The 18,777-nt window shown below is 50.9% G+C and overlaps 4 protein-coding genes across 4 annotated transcripts; all 4 read right to left on the bottom strand.

The window, feature by feature from the left end:
* Positions 1-1,544: 1,544 nt before the first annotated feature.
* On the bottom strand, positions 1,545-3,438 carry PV05_09285 (uncharacterized protein; the record flags this gene model as incomplete). Its single annotated transcript, XM_013458869.1, has 10 exons — positions 1,545-1,741; positions 1,795-2,082; positions 2,135-2,237; positions 2,287-2,426; positions 2,477-2,541; positions 2,594-2,724; positions 2,776-2,904; positions 2,958-3,044; positions 3,096-3,176; positions 3,235-3,438. The coding sequence occupies 10 exons, from the start codon at positions 3,436-3,438 to the stop codon at positions 1,545-1,547; spliced, it is 1,425 nt and encodes a 474-aa protein (XP_013314323.1).
* Positions 3,439-3,995: 557 nt separating this feature from the next.
* On the bottom strand, positions 3,996-5,909 carry PV05_09284 (uncharacterized protein; the record flags this gene model as incomplete). The annotated part of the gene is made up of 7 exons (XM_013458868.1): positions 3,996-4,592; positions 4,664-4,708; positions 4,781-4,948; positions 4,994-5,073; positions 5,144-5,371; positions 5,456-5,515; positions 5,582-5,909. The coding sequence occupies 7 exons, from the start codon at positions 5,907-5,909 to the stop codon at positions 3,996-3,998; spliced, it is 1,506 nt and encodes a 501-aa protein (XP_013314322.1).
* A 1,532-nt stretch (positions 5,910-7,441) lies between these two features.
* PV05_09283 (uncharacterized protein) lies at positions 7,442-9,635 on the bottom strand. The gene is made up of 8 exons (XM_013458867.1): positions 9,459-9,635; positions 8,759-9,388; positions 8,444-8,698; positions 8,244-8,389; positions 8,035-8,174; positions 7,844-7,974; positions 7,624-7,778; positions 7,442-7,566 (listed from the first exon to the last, which is right to left on the bottom strand). The coding sequence occupies exons 1-8, from the start codon at positions 9,553-9,555 to the stop codon at positions 7,516-7,518; spliced, it is 1,605 nt and encodes a 534-aa protein (XP_013314321.1). The 5' UTR covers positions 9,556-9,635; the 3' UTR covers positions 7,442-7,515.
* Positions 9,636-10,529: 894 nt separating this feature from the next.
* On the bottom strand, positions 10,530-18,478 carry PV05_09282 (uncharacterized protein; the record flags this gene model as incomplete). The annotated part of the gene is made up of 2 exons (XM_013458866.1): positions 10,530-18,175; positions 18,223-18,478. The coding sequence occupies 2 exons, from the start codon at positions 18,476-18,478 to the stop codon at positions 10,611-10,613; spliced, it is 7,821 nt and encodes a 2,606-aa protein (XP_013314320.1). The 3' UTR covers positions 10,530-10,610.
* Positions 18,479-18,777: the final 299 nt, after the last annotated feature.

Here is an 18,777-nt window from a genome sequence, read left to right as displayed (position 1 = left end):
CTCTAGTATATCTAGTATACTAAGAAAATCTCTAGTATACTCGATATACTAAAAAAGTCTCTAATATATCTAATATACTAAGGAAATCTCTAGTATATCTAGTATACTAAGAAAGTCTCTAGTATACTCGATATACTAAGGAAGTCTCTAGTATACCCGATATACTAAGGAACTTCTTTATCGTTCGAAATTAATATATTGCGTCGATATTAAATATCAATCCGATAAGGTTATAAAAGAGTTTAACGGATAGCTAAGCCTTTATAAAGGCCATTAGAGTCGATAAAAGATCGAAAAACGAGGAGATTTTTCTATTCCCTAAGCCGAGTTATACGGGTAGACTGAGCGTGATACGTGATCCTCCGTAGCCTTGCTAACGAGGCCGTGACCCTCGCGTAACCTACTCTTTTGCACTGTCCTAGGTCCTGGTTACATCACGGCCGCAGACCAGGTCGTAACATTCTAGAAGACGTTGAACGATCTTTCTACAATTCGACTTCGAGGCGAAGTAAAGAATAAGTAGATTTATTAAGAGATTGACTTAGCTATCCGTATATAAGTCGAATAACTTACGAGAGACTTACAGTTAGATAGTTAAACTAAAGACTGACTAAAGACTATACTTCTAAAGATAGAGTATCGCACTTATCTATAGCTCTATCTAGCTATTGAGGATACCTATAAGACTCTCCAAAATAGTATACGCCTAGAAGAAGCATTGATTGAGTTACTTCTATCAGCCGTGGAAGACGCGTACGAGACGATTTTGAGCTGAGTGCCTAGGAAGTAGAAAATAGCGTCTAGAGAATCCTCTAGATTGTAGTGGGGGCACACCGTCCATTGACAGTTTAAGAGATGGCCATCGCACTCGGCATCTCTACGTCAGCGCAGCCGAAGTCTCTTCACAGGGTCAAGATCAATCCAACAAGATTACAGAATAGCATTTATCATTGGTGTTGTCTTTTTGTCTTTATCAATTATCACCGAATATACTGATTCACTAGACCGCCAAGGAGTTTTTAGTTTTAGATCGTAACTCTTCGGTTGTTCCATTAGGGTGGAGGCACTGTCTTTTGCCGCTCGAACCACATTGTCTGCCTTTCTAGATTTCCTCGACCAACGCTATTTCGACGTCCAATTCGTTCAAGGTGTGAATGAAGAGGCAGCGTTATTAAGCGACGCAGCTGGGTGAAGCAGCGCGCACAGAACTGGAACACGGCCCAGTACAAGGGCAAAGAGTCCTATAAGTTGAGTCGAGGAACGGACAATAATCGAGAATGGGAGTCAGAGCCGGACAAATTGAACCAGTGACAACCAAAAGTGGTGGAGGCCGTGTGATATGATGTGCTGTTGTCCCGTGCATGGTATAATATATATTTTCCTTTTCTTCCTTCCAACTTGAATGCGAAAATGATGGGATAATAGAATGTATGCCCAAGCTATCGACTCATCTTTACAGATATGGCACTTCTACACTGTTCCCCATTACATCGTCGAGCACCGAAGCCAGAACTGTTTGACGACCACTCTCAACCATACTTCCGTCACTTATTCTGCTGTTCACTCTCCTGCGCTTCGTAGTCGATTCTCTCGAGACCCTTGTCGTCCCAGATCTTCTTAATGACTAGCGCAATGGAGCCTGCAATGAACATGAACATGGTCATCACGGCAAATCCCATAATGTATCGGGGTGCGTCATGGGCGGGCCAGATGAAAGGCCCATAAACGGAGGCCAGGTTACCTAACGGAGATCAGTGAGCCAGAAATGCTTATGGAGGTAGTGTCAGGGCTTACCGAAGCCATTGATGAGCGGCACCGAGAAAGCACGTCGCTCTCGACCTGGGAACATGGTGACTTCCCAGCTGATCAGTAAGGGCACGCAGCTCTGCACCCCAGCAAATCCAAAACAGATGAAAGCATAGCGGATGGCGAAATTCTTGCTCGCCGCGCAAATTATGAACGAGATAACGGCAAGGGTGGAGCAACCGAGGACGTGGTATGCTTTCTGTCCGGTATAGTCGGCGGAAAAGCCCATGAGCAGGTTGATAACCAAAGTCACGGCGTAAATAGGTACGGTCATGACTGCGTGAGGGTCAGTATGATAGTGATCAACGTCCAAGTCAGCTTCACTCACATTGTACCATGCGGCCCTTGTAGCCCAAAGCCCCCATGAGAGTTGGAAAGAAATACGAGACCGTGCCCGAAGCCAAGATAGTGTTCAGTGAGAGCATGAACAGCTTTTATGGTTAGCATTACCCTTCGATCGGAACTCTCATCGCTACTCACCCACAACTTCCAGTCTTTTAGCGACAGAAGTATGGCCTTCTTGTAATGCATCTTTTTGTCCAGATCTTCTCTAATGACCAAGCGTGTGGTGGCTAGCCTCCTTTCTTGCTCGGAAAGCCACTTGGTGTTGGTGGGATAATCTGTTGCATTGTTAACCGACTATTTCGATATCTTCATTCTGGTGACATACCTGGCAGGAGGAGAAACGCGGCGACGCCGACGACGACCGTTCCCAGGCCTTCGATGATAAACAGCCTAATTCAAAGTAAGTAGGCGCTTATCAAGACTGAATGTGATCTCATCTCACCACTTCCACCCACGCACACCTCCAACACCTTCCATTCCATCAATGATCCCGCCAGCGAGTAGGCCTCCAAAGGCGCCGGCCAAAATCGTGGCGGTATAAAACACCGCGATTCGTTTCGATAGCTCTGAAGGCTGTATATCATCAACACAGAGAGTTCATAGGATTATATAGGGATAACTAACCTTGTACCAGCAAGAAAGCACGAGCATCACCCCGGGAAAGAACCCGGCCTCGAGGAAACCAAGAGCGACGCGGAAAGCGATCATACTGCCAAGGCTATCAATACCCTTGATGGCGACCGAGACAGCTCCCTGGATGCGAGTTAGACTTCCGCAACACAAGACCTAGATACCAATGAACTGACCCAAGCAACCATGATCGAGGGCAAGAAAATACTTGGCTTCGTTCTAGCCAAGACCATGACAGCAGGGGGTTCGAACAACAAATACGCCTGTCACGACGTAAGAATGTCTCCTCGACTCGGTTTGCTTGTTTGACTTACGACGAAGAAGATGGAGAGAATCAGGGAGTAGTCGGAGGAGCTCAATGAGAGGTCCTTTTCCATTCCTCCAACTTTGGCATTCTGCAGCAGGAGTCAGTCGCGACTTGCACGTATATCGCACTTCAAAATTTGCACTTACACCAATGTTGGTTCGGTCGAGATAGTTGAAGACGTACATAGCCCACAAGATTGGAATGAGATGCATGTCGATCTTCCTGACCAGCCTTTTCTCCTGTGGCGTGCCCTCGACATACTCTGGAGCAGCTGCTTCGATAATCTTGGGATCGTCATGGAGGCAGTGCTCCTGCTCGCAATGGGTGCCCGCTTTATCTTTAAGAGACATGATCATGGGAGGGTGTGGCTGAGCGGTCGCAGGCTGCATCTCTTTCGATTGAAGGCAGATGTTCCGACGAAAAGTCGATCTGGACCAAGCCGAGTCTTTGTAGGTCGTCGTGGGGACTCCACGCGGGGCTCCACTGCAACGAGAAGCGAAGCATGCCGGTAGGAATAGACCCGAAGCAGGAACAATTGGGTTCAAGACAGAAACCTATCAGAAAACCGGCGCATTTCCCCGCTGGAAAAGAGCCGGAATAGACCTAAAGTAGCCGGCGCAGTGGTCTTGAGCCGGCCTCTCCGCATTTCCACCCGGAGACTTTCTCATTGGCCAGTCATCGACCTGGACCATTTCCTACAGCCCCTGCTGCCTTCTGCATTACGAGTATGGCACGCAACAATATAGCTGAACTAGGATTGTTGTGCGTGGCAGGATTACTATAAGGGCAGCAGGCCCTCTCTGATTGAGGCTTTTAGGGAAGGGTGGAGCAGTTTATGGTTCTGGTTCTCCATCTGCCATTGCAGCCGGTCTTACAAATTACTTATTAGACATTATGCACTTGTGATTCAGTCAAAAGCCATTGGAGTGAATCCGTCCCAAAAGTCCCGGTCGTCGTAATTGAAGAGTGAAGCAAATATGTCAGATGCAGGCGCGATCGTAGGGAGATCATTACTAGTATTTTCGGCGGCCAGCGGTACAGTGATGTCGGGGTGACCCTGTTCAACCCCGAATACGGCGTCAATGTCCGCTGCGAGCTGCTGTAACGGCCGCTCCGCGACAAAGGGAGACTCGTGGCTCCCAAGGAAGGTCGGCAGGTCGGTATCGCTCGGGCGAGACCTGGAGGCAACAGCAGGGTCCGTCGAGTTGGCGCTCGGGCCGGAGCGATTCACGCCAGTCGAGGGCGAATAGGTAACGGCGGGCGTCTGGATGTCATGATCGCGATATATGCGTCTCAGGAGTCCATCGAGGGCAGATGAATTGCGCACGGCGGGATGTCTGGGGTCCGATGAGGCCATCGACATACAACTGATGAGGGCGCGGATTAGGTGAAGGATCGCCCTTTTCTGCGATGGTGGTAGTGGGACAATCACTGCTGCCTTGAGTAGGAATACGCCTGCGTGACTGAAGAAGAGGAAGAACCTCAACGGAAGGTATGCTAAAGACTGAGAGGTGACTTAGATAAGTGTGGTGTTCTGGTGGGGGATAACACCGGTGGAGGAATGGTTTAACCCACCCCGGAAGGCTGAAACCTGCCTATGGCCAGGCGAAGCACATCGGCCTGCAAGGTCAAAATAGGTAGTTAGCTATCTGAAGATTCCAAGACGGTTGGGTTCATGGCTGATTATCGTACCGCTGCATTCATTGCCTCAATGATGAAACGAGCGTCAACGCTGCCCATCAGACCTGTGGGAAAGTAGACTAGTGGCCGGCGACCATCGTTACAGCTTTCTGCCCGTTGCATATGCGCCTGCAAGGAGAATGAATAGATATACAGGCGCAGATGGTGCTGTGAGGGCAGCTGATTAGTTTTGTTAGAAGAGTCGAGGCGGGACCAAGTACTCACGAACGATATCCAGACGCATTCATTGATCGGATAGGTCCTCCATGGCTTCTTTTGCCATCTGTTCCGGACTGCGGATAGCGCTATCATGAGGCCAGGTCAGCAGAGAAACACATCAGAAACAAAACGCCGAGCGATAAGGTTCACTCTTACCTTCGGTAAATTCGTCAATGTGCTTGTAGTAGTGCTCGGCCTTCGCGATGGCCAGCGAGTGGCTTTTCGAGGGGTATAACAGGTCGTGCGCATTACTCAGTATCTGCGTTATATGCATGAGACACTGCAAGTATGCGGCGTAGTCGTCTTGAAGGCCCTCGATCTCGCGCATCTGAGGGAAGTCATCGGCCGGATCAAAGTGCAGGTGCTGAATCGTCATCCCAGGACCTGGCAGTCACGTTGCGTCATCAGCTGCATTCTCAAGCTCACAGGCCGACCACTAAGGTTCTGTCCATGCTGAATTGTACTCACTTCGATGCCAGAATGGTTTTCCAACGCGAATGGATATTTGTCGATCGAGGAGGAAGCAATCTGATCGTAGAGTGGCTGGTGAGTCGGACGGACATTAATTCACGCGCGCTTGCAGTTTCGACTCACAAGACCATACAATCTTCCCTCTACCTCGATCGTCGACAAATCTCTCCTCAATATCATCTGGCTGCATGACCAGCTGCTCAAGGCCCAGGAGGTAACCCAGCCTGACGGCCTCGGTGGAAATGTCAGCACTAGTAAGGTATCCTAGCCACTGAGTGTCTAACTCACCGTGCCGACCGTCATCCAGCACATTCGATCTTCGAAACCCAGACCCGTCGTGTGGCCCATATTTGGTGGATATTCTATAAGTCACGTCAACAATTTCGTTGGTCGCAAAGAATTTTCGCGTCGGAGCTCCCATACCTGATAGCAGTAATAATCCTTCGATCATCTCTAAAGATTCATTCGTCCCCCTGATCGCGACCTCGGCAAAGAGCCGCTCCACTCTCTGCCATAGATGATGGTGCAAGGTATGCTCCCCTAATAGCCCGGTCGTCACCACGAGGATTGCAGCTATGAAATGAGGCTCCCTCCCCGCTGTCGTGAGGATGTGCTCGGATGTCGTCGGTATCCTTTCACACGGGATGAGTGGCATTATGGGGTGCAATGTCGCTAGGTAAAAGCGGAACAGTCTGAAGAGTGTCGCCTCGTCTAGGAGGCCTTCTCGAAGGAGGAAGAACTGTTGTCTGGAAGAACCGAAACCTAACACATCCGCCCCACTGGACTGCTCTGAACCTAACGGTGTTCGATCTTGGTCCAGTAGTCGGATAGCATCTGATGTGTTTCTCAAGGGGAACGTCGCCAAAGTTTTACTGGCGATTTGTTGGTCGTAACTTGGTAGCTGTGGGTGACTATGACTCTCGCTCGACCCAGGCGTCCTCGTTGTAACATCTTCATGATCTCCCACGACAGGTCTAAGAGACCCCATGAACGTCTCCCAAGAGGACTGCTGGTCTTTGTTGGCTGGGTAGGGCAATTGGAAGTCATCATTGCTCGTGGTAATGGTCCCCGCATATAGTTCCTCCTTCCTAACATCGTGCCCAGATTTCTTTGGAGGCCGGCCTTTTCGCTTTTTTGGGGGGAGGACTGAGGCGTAGTGAGCGGGCGCAGTCGCCGATAGCACGTCACGAACCTACCACACAACAAATTGGCTCTACGACAGGCATTACAAGGCCGCTTGGGATATGCTGGATCCCCCAAGCTGCACTTCTGTTTCTTTTGTCGACAGCTCTCGCACGCTTGATAGACGCGTTTGAAGGTCTGGTCTCTGCCTGACGTAACTTGGGCTGGGTCCGGGACAGGATCCAGAGCCATCGCATCAGCTGTACTGGCCATTCTGATCCGTGAGATATCCCGAGACAAGAATTTCAGACCATGAAAAAATGACCGGCGCACACACTCTCCTATGACACAACACGGCACGACACGCAGAAGAGGTGAATAGCCTCGGTCGAGCAACGAGATTAGATCGGTGAAGCTCGGTGCAAGATGCTCCGGTAGCTTCGTGGCATGACGTGGGCCCAGACTAGGAAATGGCCGTAGATACCCGAGCGTTGGTTTTGTTGACCTTGTAGTAGGTTCGGTACGTCTCGTTGAACCATACTGCAGGAAGTCGTCTGTGCCGTAGGTGCCGAGTTGCCGAGCTTACCCCACTATGAGGCGAACCTGGCGACCACGTATCACAACAACCAGTTAGCGTGAGAACCAAAGATGGATAGGCGGGCAGCTCGGAATGGCGGCAATGAAGTGTCGACATCCAAGGCGCTTCGCATCCTCTCTGGACTCCAGCTAATGGTTATTTGGTTATTGACTGCTTCATTGAACGCGAATTGGACCTCAGGCTTAGTGGAAATTGCGAGAGAATCCAACGCTTTTTGCTTACGACTTGCTAAGACGGAGACGCAGCTCTCCACGATTAAGGGACCACATTGGCACTATAGATGGGAACATTTTATCAACGCTCGACCTCCACAAATTCGATTTGAGGTTTCAAGCTTTTATGAGTGCTTCCTTTCCCTCACTCGCATGGGAAGACCTCCTTGAATACCCTGTCGAGAAGCGATCGTCAGCAAACCTTCATGATTTCAATAGTGGGAGAGTTATACCATGTTCATAGCTGCAAGGGGCTTATATAGCCTGCTATCGTCTGAAAGAATGATATCGAAGTGCTGGAGGATCGCAACCGTAATGGTGATGCCCTCGTACGTGGCGAGTGGACGTCCAAGACAACTGCGCGGGCCAGCGTTCCAAGCGTGATATTCTAGAGAAGGGTCGTCAGTAATCTCATAAATATTCTCCATTTTGGAATCGAGTTCCCCTGCTTACTGAAAGGACTGTAGGAGATGCTCTCCCCGTTCTCCTTGAACCATCGGTAGGGGTTGAAGATGGAAGCGTCCTCTCCCCAGATTTCCGGCATGCGGGCCATAACATAGTTTTGATAGCTGACGAGATCGCCTCTGTGTAGAACCAATTAGTATTAACTTATTAACGAGTACGACAGGAGGATAGCTTCTCACTTCTTAACGCGGCGAGGAGGCATATTCAGCTCAGGCACCGCCGGGAGAATATCATCCTCAGCGGCCTCCAACTGACCAGCTGGAGACACAGTGTTGAGCCGAGTGCACTCGTCCCACATAGCGTTCGTAAACCGCAGCCTCTACAAGGTATGGCGTTAGTCCGCTCGCATTGATGGCCAATTGGAAACAATACTCGGTTCATGACTTACCGGGGCATCTGTGTAGTTCAGGTAGCCAGTGGTGAAGCCCAGCTCCTCGGTCTCAGCTAGAATCTTGTCCAAAGCTTCTAGATGTTGGTTGGCTCTATGGTGAATCTCCTTCATGAACCATGAGGTGTTATATGTCGTTGTGTCACCTAGATTCATATAAGGTTAGTAATAGGTCAAAGTTTGCATGGGCTACTTCTTACGACCAGCCGATAGAAAGGAGTACACCATTCCACCCAGGGTGTATTTGTCGCTTGTCGACTGCATGAACAAGTCGAGAAGGTCAACTCCAGCGTCGGGATTAGGATTATAACCATTCTTCATCTTATCGAGACGCTTCTCGATAAGAAAATCAATCTTTGCATAGAAGAGATCCACGGCTCTCTTCGTAACTGCATCTTCGCCAGAGAGCTTCTCGGTGATCCTCCAGAGAGGATCGCGTCTCCTGCGGTCAAATACTATATTGCAAGCAGATTAGCCACTGAACTCCAGAATGCGATTGAAAGAAGATTACTCACAATGAGTAGCTTGATCAAATGCCTCGACAAATTCAGGTTTCGACTCCAAGCTCTTGGGATCATCAGACAGAATCTCCAAAGCGAGCTTATCCTCATGAAAAGCAACTCGAAGGAAGAGGCAGAACATAAGACGTCCCATCAATTCCTGGAAGTCAAACTCTTTCTGCTCCTTAGCCAAGTTGGAGAGAAGACGCAAAAGAATATCGAGCCAATAATGGATAGAATGCGTGATATGCGTTTCAAAGTTACGCTTGCTGAATGCCCGGGAGGCTGCTTTGCGTTGTGTTTGCCATTCCAGGCCGTCGGCGACGAAAATGCCGCTTCTATGGAGCGGTCCAAAAATGTGCCGAGTGAATGCGCCACGGATGTAGTTCTTGCTGTTATGTTTTTGGATGTGCTCGAGATAAGTAGGGTGATTGATAATATGCATGCGAAAGAAAGGAACTGTCATTTCGTATGCAGCTCCGTACCGCTTGTACAAGGAGTACCAGGCCTCGCAGCTAGCCGCGCCATTTGTTTTGAGCTCGTGAAGGTTTCCTGTAAAAGGCTTCCCTTTTGGACCAGCAATCCATTTCGCATTGGCGGAGCGTGATGTCCAGAAACCTTTGTTGCGGCAAGTCCAACAGATACCTGCAATATCACTTAGGATTGGATGCCGGTTGCTGTCGAGCCAGGGAGCTTGCGAAGACAAGGAACTTACAAGCAACAGTCAGCAGAAGCAGAACACCGCAATACCCAAGCCCTCCGAGGACCGAGATCTCTTGAACCACTAGAGGGTGCTTGAGCAAGGCGGACATCCTGTTCGGAGTCAATATTAGTTGACAGTACACTTCAACGCGTTGTTTGCTTTGGCCAATAGTAAAAGGACGGACTATCTCAGCGCATCTAAGCATACTTCCGGATCGGTTGCTCTCTGGAACGTAATGCCTTTATGTACAGAGCGGGCGCATGCCTAGAGGCACAGAGCGCTAACCTCACTGATTAACGGCCGCAAATACCCGGGAAATGCGCGCCCTTTCTCCACTATTCCCCGCATCCATCCTCCCATTGTTCTTTGCCTGAGTGAGGACAGAGGTACGGTGGAGTGTGTGCAAAGGCATGCACATTTTTGGTCGATGCCCAGCTGCCCCATGTTCGCACTACCGGCTCGTAGCTAAGCTACACTCCTCCAGCCGAGCCACCTCTGTTCAAACTCGAGTCGCACCGTCGCTGTGCGGCGCACCAAACATCCTCATAGTTCCTCAAGTAAAGCGCGGTTTGGTCCCGTGGTTAGGTGGCCAATAAAACGCGATGAAAAGGTGCCAAACAGACCAATAAAACGCATCGTGATTCTCGAGAAAGCGCCAGTTGGAGACACAGAATGGCAAACTAATAAAATAATTTTGTGGCCCGGAAGATTGTTAATGCGCCGGAACACGTCGGATTCCGGCACATCCTAATGTATGGAGGTATGCTCGTCTCACTACGTGTGTCGTAGAGCAATACTCCATGATGCCGCGCAACTTCGCTCTCATTCTACCACAGGCAGAGTCGTCCAAGGTTTCTACACAGCGACGGGCATTGTTTCTCCGAGATGCGATTCGACATCCGCTCACCATTCGTCGTGAAGCAGTACGGTGGACAGGTGTGCCGCTTCGCAAAAGCCACATGGATTTATCGAGACTGGTACCAGTCCAGCTGGACGAAGTGCTGGAGAAGAGCAAAACTCAAATTTAGACCTGGGGAGTTCCGTAGCTCTGCGAGAAGTAGAATTTCCAAACACTATGCGAGTAGATCTGCCCAAATGAAAAACTCCGACGTTGCTACACAAATCAAAGTTACAAATCTCCTAGTATCAACCATCGTTGCATATTCAGGCATTTTCGATGTCCTCGGTCAATTCCTTGGGCAACAGTCTGCACTTCCCTGCGACACTGACAGCCAGTTCGGCCAATGGGTTGTTTGCCAGAATCTCGAACACGCTGACTTCGCTCTTCAGCTCTCGCATGATGTAATTCCTCACCTCGACTGCGACCAACGAGTCAACTCCGTACGAGTGCAGAGGCTTGGTTGTGTCAATGTCAGCTGGATTGATCATGATCGCCTTTGCGAGCTTGGCGACCAGCGCGTCCTGGCAAAGATCGACTGCCTGCTGCATCGACGTTGCACTTGTTAATTGTGTCCGGAACGACTCAGCGCCGCCGCCGTCGGTGCTCGATCCTGTACCACTTGCACCGCGCGTGTCGAGCTTTTTGAGATACCGAAAGCTTGAAAACTTGTCCAGCCAGTAGAACTCGTGGCCCTTGCCATCCGCGGTATTCAAGCGGTTCAGACCACCGCTACCAACGCCCATAATGACTTGGGCTGGGAGCTTGTCATCGCCATCAATGCGTCCTGTCATTGCGCTTCCAAACATTGACAGGAAACACTCCGCCTTGACATGAATTGCTTTGACGAAATTGAGAGCATTGCTTGCATCCTGCTTGCCATTTTCTTCGAAGAAGCCGATGCCGGTAATGGCTCCCAAGTCCAAGGTTTGGGCTTTCAGTCCGAGGCTACGACGATAGGTGGCAAACGCGTCCTGGAACGTGTTTCCGGCCGCGTAGTTTGACTGGCCGCGGCTAGCATTGATCCCGGACGCCGAAGAAAGCATGATGAAGAAGTCCAAGTGCTTTGGAAGGATGTTGTGTAGGTTCCATGTTCCCTGGATCTTCGGGCGTGTAGCCGCGAGCCACCGCTCATGAGTCATGGACTCCCAGAGACCATCTTTAAGTACCATTGCACCTTGGACGACGCCTTTGATGGGTGGGAAGTCACCCGACAGGGATGAGATGGCTTGCTGCAGCTGGCTGGCGTCGGCGACATCGCAGGAAATGGCCCGAGTCTTGACCCCCATGGCACGAAGTTCCTTCAACGTCTCCTGAGCTTCATTCTTGGCGGCTCCGGAACGGGAAAGAAAGACCAGGTGACGGGCGCCATGCTTGGCCATGTATGTTGCCTGCGAGCGCCCCAGGCCACCGAGCCCCCCGGCAAGGATGTAGGTGGCGTTGGGGCTCAGTACAAGGGGATTCGTGTCTCTGGGAATGACAGGGACCAGCGATTGCGGAGTGGCTTTGAGAACGATCTTGCCAGTATGACGTCCTTGCTGCATCGTCCTGAATGCCGCCTCCATGTCGGAGTAGTCAAAAACCGTGATCGGACGCACAGGTCTGAAGATGCCTTTGTGCACGAGGCTGAAGACATCCTTCAGCACCTTTGCCATGGCCACCGGTCTTCTGCGACCCAAGTGCTCTATGTTGACGGCTGCGAACATCCTATTCTCCAAGAAAGGCATCATTTCGAGACCGGTGTTCCCGAAAATGTCAACCTTACCTACCTCGATGAATCTCCCAAACTCCGCAACACAGTCCCAGGTCTTTGCAAGCATCTCACCTGCCAAGCTGTTCACAGCAACGTCGACACCTCTGCCGTTGGTCATGCGCATGATTCCGTTGGCGAAGCTGATGTCTCTGCTGCTGAAAATGTGATCCGCTTCGACTCCGAGTGAGAGCAAGAGCTCTTTTTTGGCAGCCGTGCCGACAGTCGCGTAGATTTCAGCTCCGATGTACTGTGCGAGCTGGATCAGTGCTTGGCCAAGACCCCCAGCGGCAGCGTGTATGAGAATATTTTCTCCTGCCTGGAGACGCGCGACCTCGACGAGACTTTGGTATGCTGTGGAAAAGATCGCCGGCAGGGAACATGCTTCTTCCATGGACATGTCGTCTGGAATGACTTGGGGGAAGGAGTGATGTGAACGAACAATATTGGTGAAGGTTGCAGGCTTTAAAAGGGCGACCCTATCACCACATTTCAAGGTTGTAACAGCGGTGCCAACACAGCTGACAATACCAGCAGAATCGGTACCTAGATACCTCTCTGGAACTTTGCCCATGGCCATCATGACATCCACAAAGTTCAGACCATTGGCTTTGACCTCGATCTCGACAAAGTCAGATGGTAAGGGGCCGTTGCTGGAGTCATCGTCGACATAGTACAAGGAATCCAACATGCCAGGAGACCCCACAGTCAATGTGAGTGGACGTCCCGCTTGGATAAGAGGTTGCAGTTCAGGTTTAGGTTTCTTCCCAAGCTTCTCGAGACGGTCGTTGGCGGCTTTCAAGTCAACGTAGCGTGGAGTGGCAACCAATCCCTCTCTTTCAATCATTTCATGCTCGTCTTGCTCGCTGGTTTCCCGGGGTGGATTGTTGGTGAACGCTTGACAAACCAGTGCCATGGCTTGATCCACTCTGCCTTGAACACCGCCACTGAGATGAAGCTCATGATGATGTGCGTTTCCGGCTTCCGCTGCGGCGCATCTCAGCAGGCCAGACACGACACGCTGATTTGGATCATGCGGTATGGGCGATGCAGTAACCCACAACATCCACGAGGCCGCCGTAGTGATTGCTTTGACGTCTTCAAACGCGCTGGACGAGACGTCATAGAGGAGCATTGAGTCAACTTCGCAAAGGCTGATAACAGGATAGTCTGTCGCTTGACTGATGGCCTCGTGCAGATGGACTGTGGTGCTTTGGATTCCAGCGGCCAGCAGGAGATCGCACAGCACCGAAGCGGCTGCCTGCTGTACAGATGAGTCTGGCTGCACCACAATCATGATATTGGACTGGATGAGAGCCGTTTCCAGAGGCTTCGTTGAGACAAGCACCGACATTGCCCGTGCCAACTCATCTTCTTCTGCATCCCTGACAGCGTAGTCCACACCAGAAAAGCCGACCTCGCGCAGCTTGGTGTCCCATTTCGACTCGCTCATCAGAGGTCCACCAACACGGCCGTCTTCACTTAGCCACCAGCCGGGTAGTGTCCCGTAAACTATCATGAAATAGTCGGCTGGATAGGTAATTTCGCCCAGGATCAGACGTCCGCCGGGTTTTAAAAGTCTGATGCAATTGGAGAGGGTGTTTTTGATGTCTCTGGTTGCGTGAAGGACATTGCTTGTCACAAGCACGTCAAAGGATTGGAGCTCGAAGCCCTGTTCCTGCGGGTCTTTCTCGATATCCAGTTTGCGGAATTCAACGAGATTTCCCCACTCAGCGAGCAATTCCTGAGCTTTCTCGAAGAATCCTGAACTGATGTCGGTGAATGTGTATGACTGGAAGCGGGCGGTTGATCCATTGCTCCCGCCAAGTGCTTTCAAAGCTGGAAAGGTTACCGAGCCCGTGCCAGCACCAATTTCCAAGATTTTCATGTCAGGGTTTTTGTGGCCCGCGAGGTCGATCCAATCTCGGCAAATGTTGGCACAAGACGACAGACCGTGAGCATCCTTGTATGCTTTCGATAGCATGTCGTTTTGAGTCATGATAGCGAGGGCATGTGTTTCCCCCAACATCAGTGCCGGTAATTCCTTTGCGACACAATTCATCAACAGGCCATCGTTGGGATTTTGAGCCGCAAAGTTGATGAGGAAAGCGTCTTCGTCTTCTTGGCACATAGACAGCCACTCCTCAAATCCGTGCTGGTGAGGATGTTTCCGCGCTTTGACAATGGCAAGATTGTCTTGCAGCCATTGGAAGTAATGTCTGAAATGTGGCACCGTGCTCGCTATGGTCGTGGAAGACACAGTCCTGAGCGTTCTCTGGGTCCAAATTGCTGCAGCCTTGGAACTATCATGCTGCCAGCGGCGTAGAGTTTCCAGTGGTTCAACAGCTTGTGCAAGGATCACGCGTGCATTTTGCTGACTGAGAAGATTCACATCTGGGCGCAAAACAACTTCAGAACAGATTTTGGCTCTCATAGTGCTGTGAAATTCGGAATCTGGTCCTTCATCGTCAGTCGACCCTACAGCAGTCAATACCAGCCCATTTATGGTCAAAGACGGCCTGCTCCATGCTGAATTGGCACCTATTATGTGAGCAATCAAGTCTCGGTAGCCACGCTGGCGCGTCGTGGTCACTGCCTCGAAAGAATCGCCTGCAGAGCGGGGCATGTCAGCGGGAACGAATATCCGTCCGATGATGGTAGGGACCATTGCTTCGCGCGCATCTGAGTCGTCCGCAGCCCAGGCAGGGAAGCAACTCTGAAGCAAGGCGTCCAGCGTTGCGGGATGAATGGTACTCTCGGTTTCGACTTCGCCGGGCATGACAGCTAATGTATCAGGTATAGTTATGGTCGAACATGCTGTCGATGGTCCGATGCGAATTTGCCCCAATCCTTGAAAAGTCGGGCCATAATTGAGGCCCGCCTTTAGCATGCTGTCATAGTGACTGGTCTTGCTCATAGTTCGTGTGCATTGTTCGAGAGCCGTTTCATGTGCCTGACGCTGCTTTTGCAGATCAGCGTCATCTTCTTTGACAGAGTGAACTTCCGACCAAGGCAAAGAGTAGGTCAGTGAAATAAGGCCCGAAGCATGCTCAGTGGGGACGCCTTGCTTGGAAAGGGTATAGAACGTCCACTCCTGCCAACTGGAAGCGGTCGACCTCATACCAAGCTTGCGAGGTTTCAGTTGCAGGTAGGTTTCGATGCCAGAATCGTCGGATGGCATTATTAGCGCTTGTCCAATGCAGACGTCTCGCAGCTCGAAGCCAAGGAGCTTCTTACCGCTATCCTGAAGTTGTTTGCTTGCTTCTATTGCGGCACAGATCATCCCAGCGCCAGGAAATATAACGTCGTGCTGGACCTTATGATCGAGCAACCAAGGAAGCTCGGAAGCTCGCAGGTTGTTCTTGAACAGTGGTTCCGCAGGATTGAAGTCTTCTACCGGCATCCCAGTATAGTCGAGTCGGCCGCATAGTGGGAATCGATGGTTTCTGCTCTGAGAAGACTCAGACCAGTAGCGACCTGAATGATTCCATGAATAGGAGGGTAGATCAACCAACAGGCGTGGCGCTCTTGAATTGATGTCAAATCTGTTCACGGTCGAGAGATCAACGGGACACCCGAGCGACCACAACTTCCCTGCGGCGTCCAGAGCGGTGGTCAAAGCGTTCTGCCCTCGGGACAGAATCGAGCTCATCGTGACGCGGTCAGCCAGCGAATGCTTTACCAAGAACTGTTTCAAGGGTCCTTGAAGTGCTCCGTGGGGTCCGACCTCTAGGATTGTGTCCACTTCTTCATTTTGATTCCGCCGCCTGCGTTGTTTTCGCAAAGCGGACGTGAAGATTTCTTCAAGTGCTCCGACGAATTGCACAGTCTGAGTCATGTTTTGCACCCAGTATTTGGGACCAAGCTGCGTGGGATCAACAAGGGTCGCAGTTACTGTGGAAAACATCTTGATGTTGCCTTGATTGTTGATTGGGGCGATGCCTTGCAAAGATTCGAGGTATTCTTCTGCAATAATTTCCATGTATGGGCTATGATAGGCATTGGTGACTTTGAGCATTCGGGCAAACACTTCGTCCGCTTCTAGCCGTTGTTTCAAGCCATCCAATGCTTCCTTGTCGCCAGAGATGGTCACATTTGAGGGGCTATTCTCACAAGCTACGACCGCAACACAATGTTTGGGTATGGCACTCAAGTATGGAGCAACATCTTGGCGTGATAGACCTACCGAAAGCATTGCTCCTGACCTGCCTGCTACCATGCCTGTTGCCTTCTGAGAAAGGCGACCGCGGTGGTAGGCCACCTTATATGCGTCGGCTGCGGACAAGGCGCCGATGGCATATGCAGCGGCGATCTCCCCGGAAGAGTGACCAACAACAACAGACGGCTCTATGGCCCAGTGTCGTAGTAGCTCAATGATACCCACTTGCACGATTGTACAGAGTGGCTGAGAGTATTGTGGCTCGTTGATGCGTGAGCTCTCCGACGGCTGGAGGAGCTCGGTCTTGACACTCCATTGCGCACCAAGTGTTTTCAAGCACTCGTCTGCGGCAGTGACAACCTTCGCAAAAACTTCATTCTTGAGGAGTTCCGCTCCCATTCCAGCCCATTGGGCGCCCTGGCCTGTGAAGACCCAGAGCATTTTGGGAATCTTGCTTGACTTGGACAATGGCTTTGTAATCGCCTCAAGTGCCTGCTGTAGCTCACTTGCTGTAGATGCCGTAACGAATGATCGCCATTGGAAGGTGCTGCGACGCGCGTTAAGGGTGTAAGCAAGGTCGTCAAGGCACTGGTTAGCATCGACTTCACCGTCGGCGATCTTTTGCCCAATATAGGCTGCAAGGTTCGAGGCCAACCTTGGTATTGCTGCTTGTTCGGGAGACATGATTGTAAAAATCTTCGGTTGGTGAGTACAAATGTCGGAAAAGTACTCGGGACGGCCGTCCCATCCTGCTTCATAGGAAGAAACAATCGCTGAATCTTGAAAGCTGCTAGACTCCGAAATGCTTCTTGGCTGATTATTTGTGTTGTGAATCCCCGCTAGCCCACGCTCACGAAGGTAATTGAGCGCATCGTCCAAGATGACATGAGCATTCGTGCCGCCGTAACCGAATGAGTTGATCGATATGCGGCGTATATCCGGCCTTGGCCACGGTATCAGCGCTGACGGGATTGCCAATTTCCAGTTTTCCAAGTCAATTTTCGGATTTGGGTTTCTGAAGTCATGCTGGGGAAATATGTATCCCGATTCGAGCGAAAGAACGCTCTTTACCACACCAGCAATTCCGGCACAGCCTTCCAGATGGCCAATATTTGACTTTACTGAGCCAATGTAGATCGGACTTTCTCGCCCTGGGAAGGCTCCAAATGTGTTGCCGATAGCATGGGCTTCAAGCGGGTCACCGGCGGCCGTGCCTGTTCCGTGAGCTTCAAAATATGCTGTTCTCCCAAGTTCAAGGCCGCAAGATGCATAGGTATCGCGGATCAATTTGACCTGTGCATCGCTCGACGGTAACGTGATGCCGGAGGTCTTTCCATCCTGATTTACGCCCGTGCCTCGAATGACAGCTCTTATGGTGTCACCGTCGCGGATCGCATCATCCATATGTTTGAGCAGCACAGCGCCGAAACCCTCCCCTCGCGCGTACCCGTTCGCGCGATCGTCGAACGAGTAAGACCTGCTGTCAGGGCTGAGGAAATGCAGGGCACTCAGAGAAGTCATGGTTTCAGGACCTAGGATCAATCCACACCCTGCAGCAAGGGCTGTCCTCGTATTGCTGCGGCTGGATCGGATTGTCTCACAAGCAAGATGTAGAGCAACAAGCGAGGAGCTACAAGCGGTGTCCAGTGTTGCAGATGGGCCCTTGAGGTTGTAAAACCAGGATACTCTGTTGGAAAGCATTGACTGGCCGTTTCCAATGACCGAGTATTGGGGTTTGTCCTTCAGATCTCTCGTAGCGACGTGTTCGTACTCCTTGCCGAACGCACCCACGTAGCATGCCATTTCGGATCCGGAAACTTTGGATACTGGCACCCCAGCACTCTCGAAGCTTTCAAACGCGATTTCGAGGAGTAACCGTTGTTGAGGATCCAAGGCGCCTGCCTCGGCGGCGGTTGTAGAGACTGAATAATGTTAGTGTCTACCAAAGGCCAGAGATTGGACAACCTACAGAAGGGGGCATCCCATTGGGCTGGATTCTCCTTCAAGAAGTAGCCGCCTTTGGCCACTGAAGTTCCCCGATGGTCATGCGAGGGATGGTAATATGCATCGATATCGAAACGCTCTCGTGGAACTTCTGACCAGGCAGTTCCACCCTTCTTCAGCATATCAAGGAATGCCTCTGGAGAGGTAGCATCGCCTGGAAACCGGCATGACATGCCAATAATGGCGACGTCAGCATCGTGACTTTTCGATGGAGAGTGCATGTCTGTTTTGATGTGATGGTGCGCAATCTGCGGACTTTCTGATGCAACCACCTGATATCTCTCAATCAAAAGAGTGTATTCTTCACCATAACAATTGGAGAATGTTGTCTCTCTCCAGGTGGGCCAGGCCTTGGCTTATATGATGTTGCCTCCTCTTCTGAGCAGACAGAGTTAGAAAGCCGGAAATCGAGAGACCTTCTGTGCTAGTAACCAGCACAGAATTCCAGCAAGCCCCCACCACTCAGCCGTATCATATTGGCATTCCTTGTGGCGCATCACAGCTGGTCAATTCGAGCAGC

Source organism: Exophiala xenobiotica, assembly GCF_000835505.1.
Source record: "Exophiala xenobiotica strain CBS 118157 unplaced genomic scaffold supercont1.5, whole genome shotgun sequence".
Classification (NCBI taxonomy): Eukaryota; Fungi; Ascomycota; class Eurotiomycetes; order Chaetothyriales; family Herpotrichiellaceae; genus Exophiala; species Exophiala xenobiotica.
Note: the sequence above shows the minus strand (reverse complement) of the source record. Positions and strands in the feature narration are given on the sequence as shown.

What these genes read in the sequence shown, in the direction of transcription:
- PV05_09283 (XM_013458867.1), bottom strand. Translation starts at nt 9,555, where the DNA reads ATGTCCGCCTTGCTCAAGCACCCTCTAGTGGTTCAAGAGATCTCGGTC. An exon ending in GCTTCTGCTGACTGTTGCTT is followed by an intron (nt 9,389 to 9,458) that starts GTAAGTTCCTTG and finishes GTGATATTGCAG; the next exon opens with GTATCTGTTGGACTTGCCGC. An exon ending in CCCTTGCAGCTATGAACATG is followed by an intron (nt 7,567 to 7,623) that starts GTATAACTCTCC and finishes GCTTCTCGACAG; the next exon opens with GGTATTCAAGGAGGTCTTCC.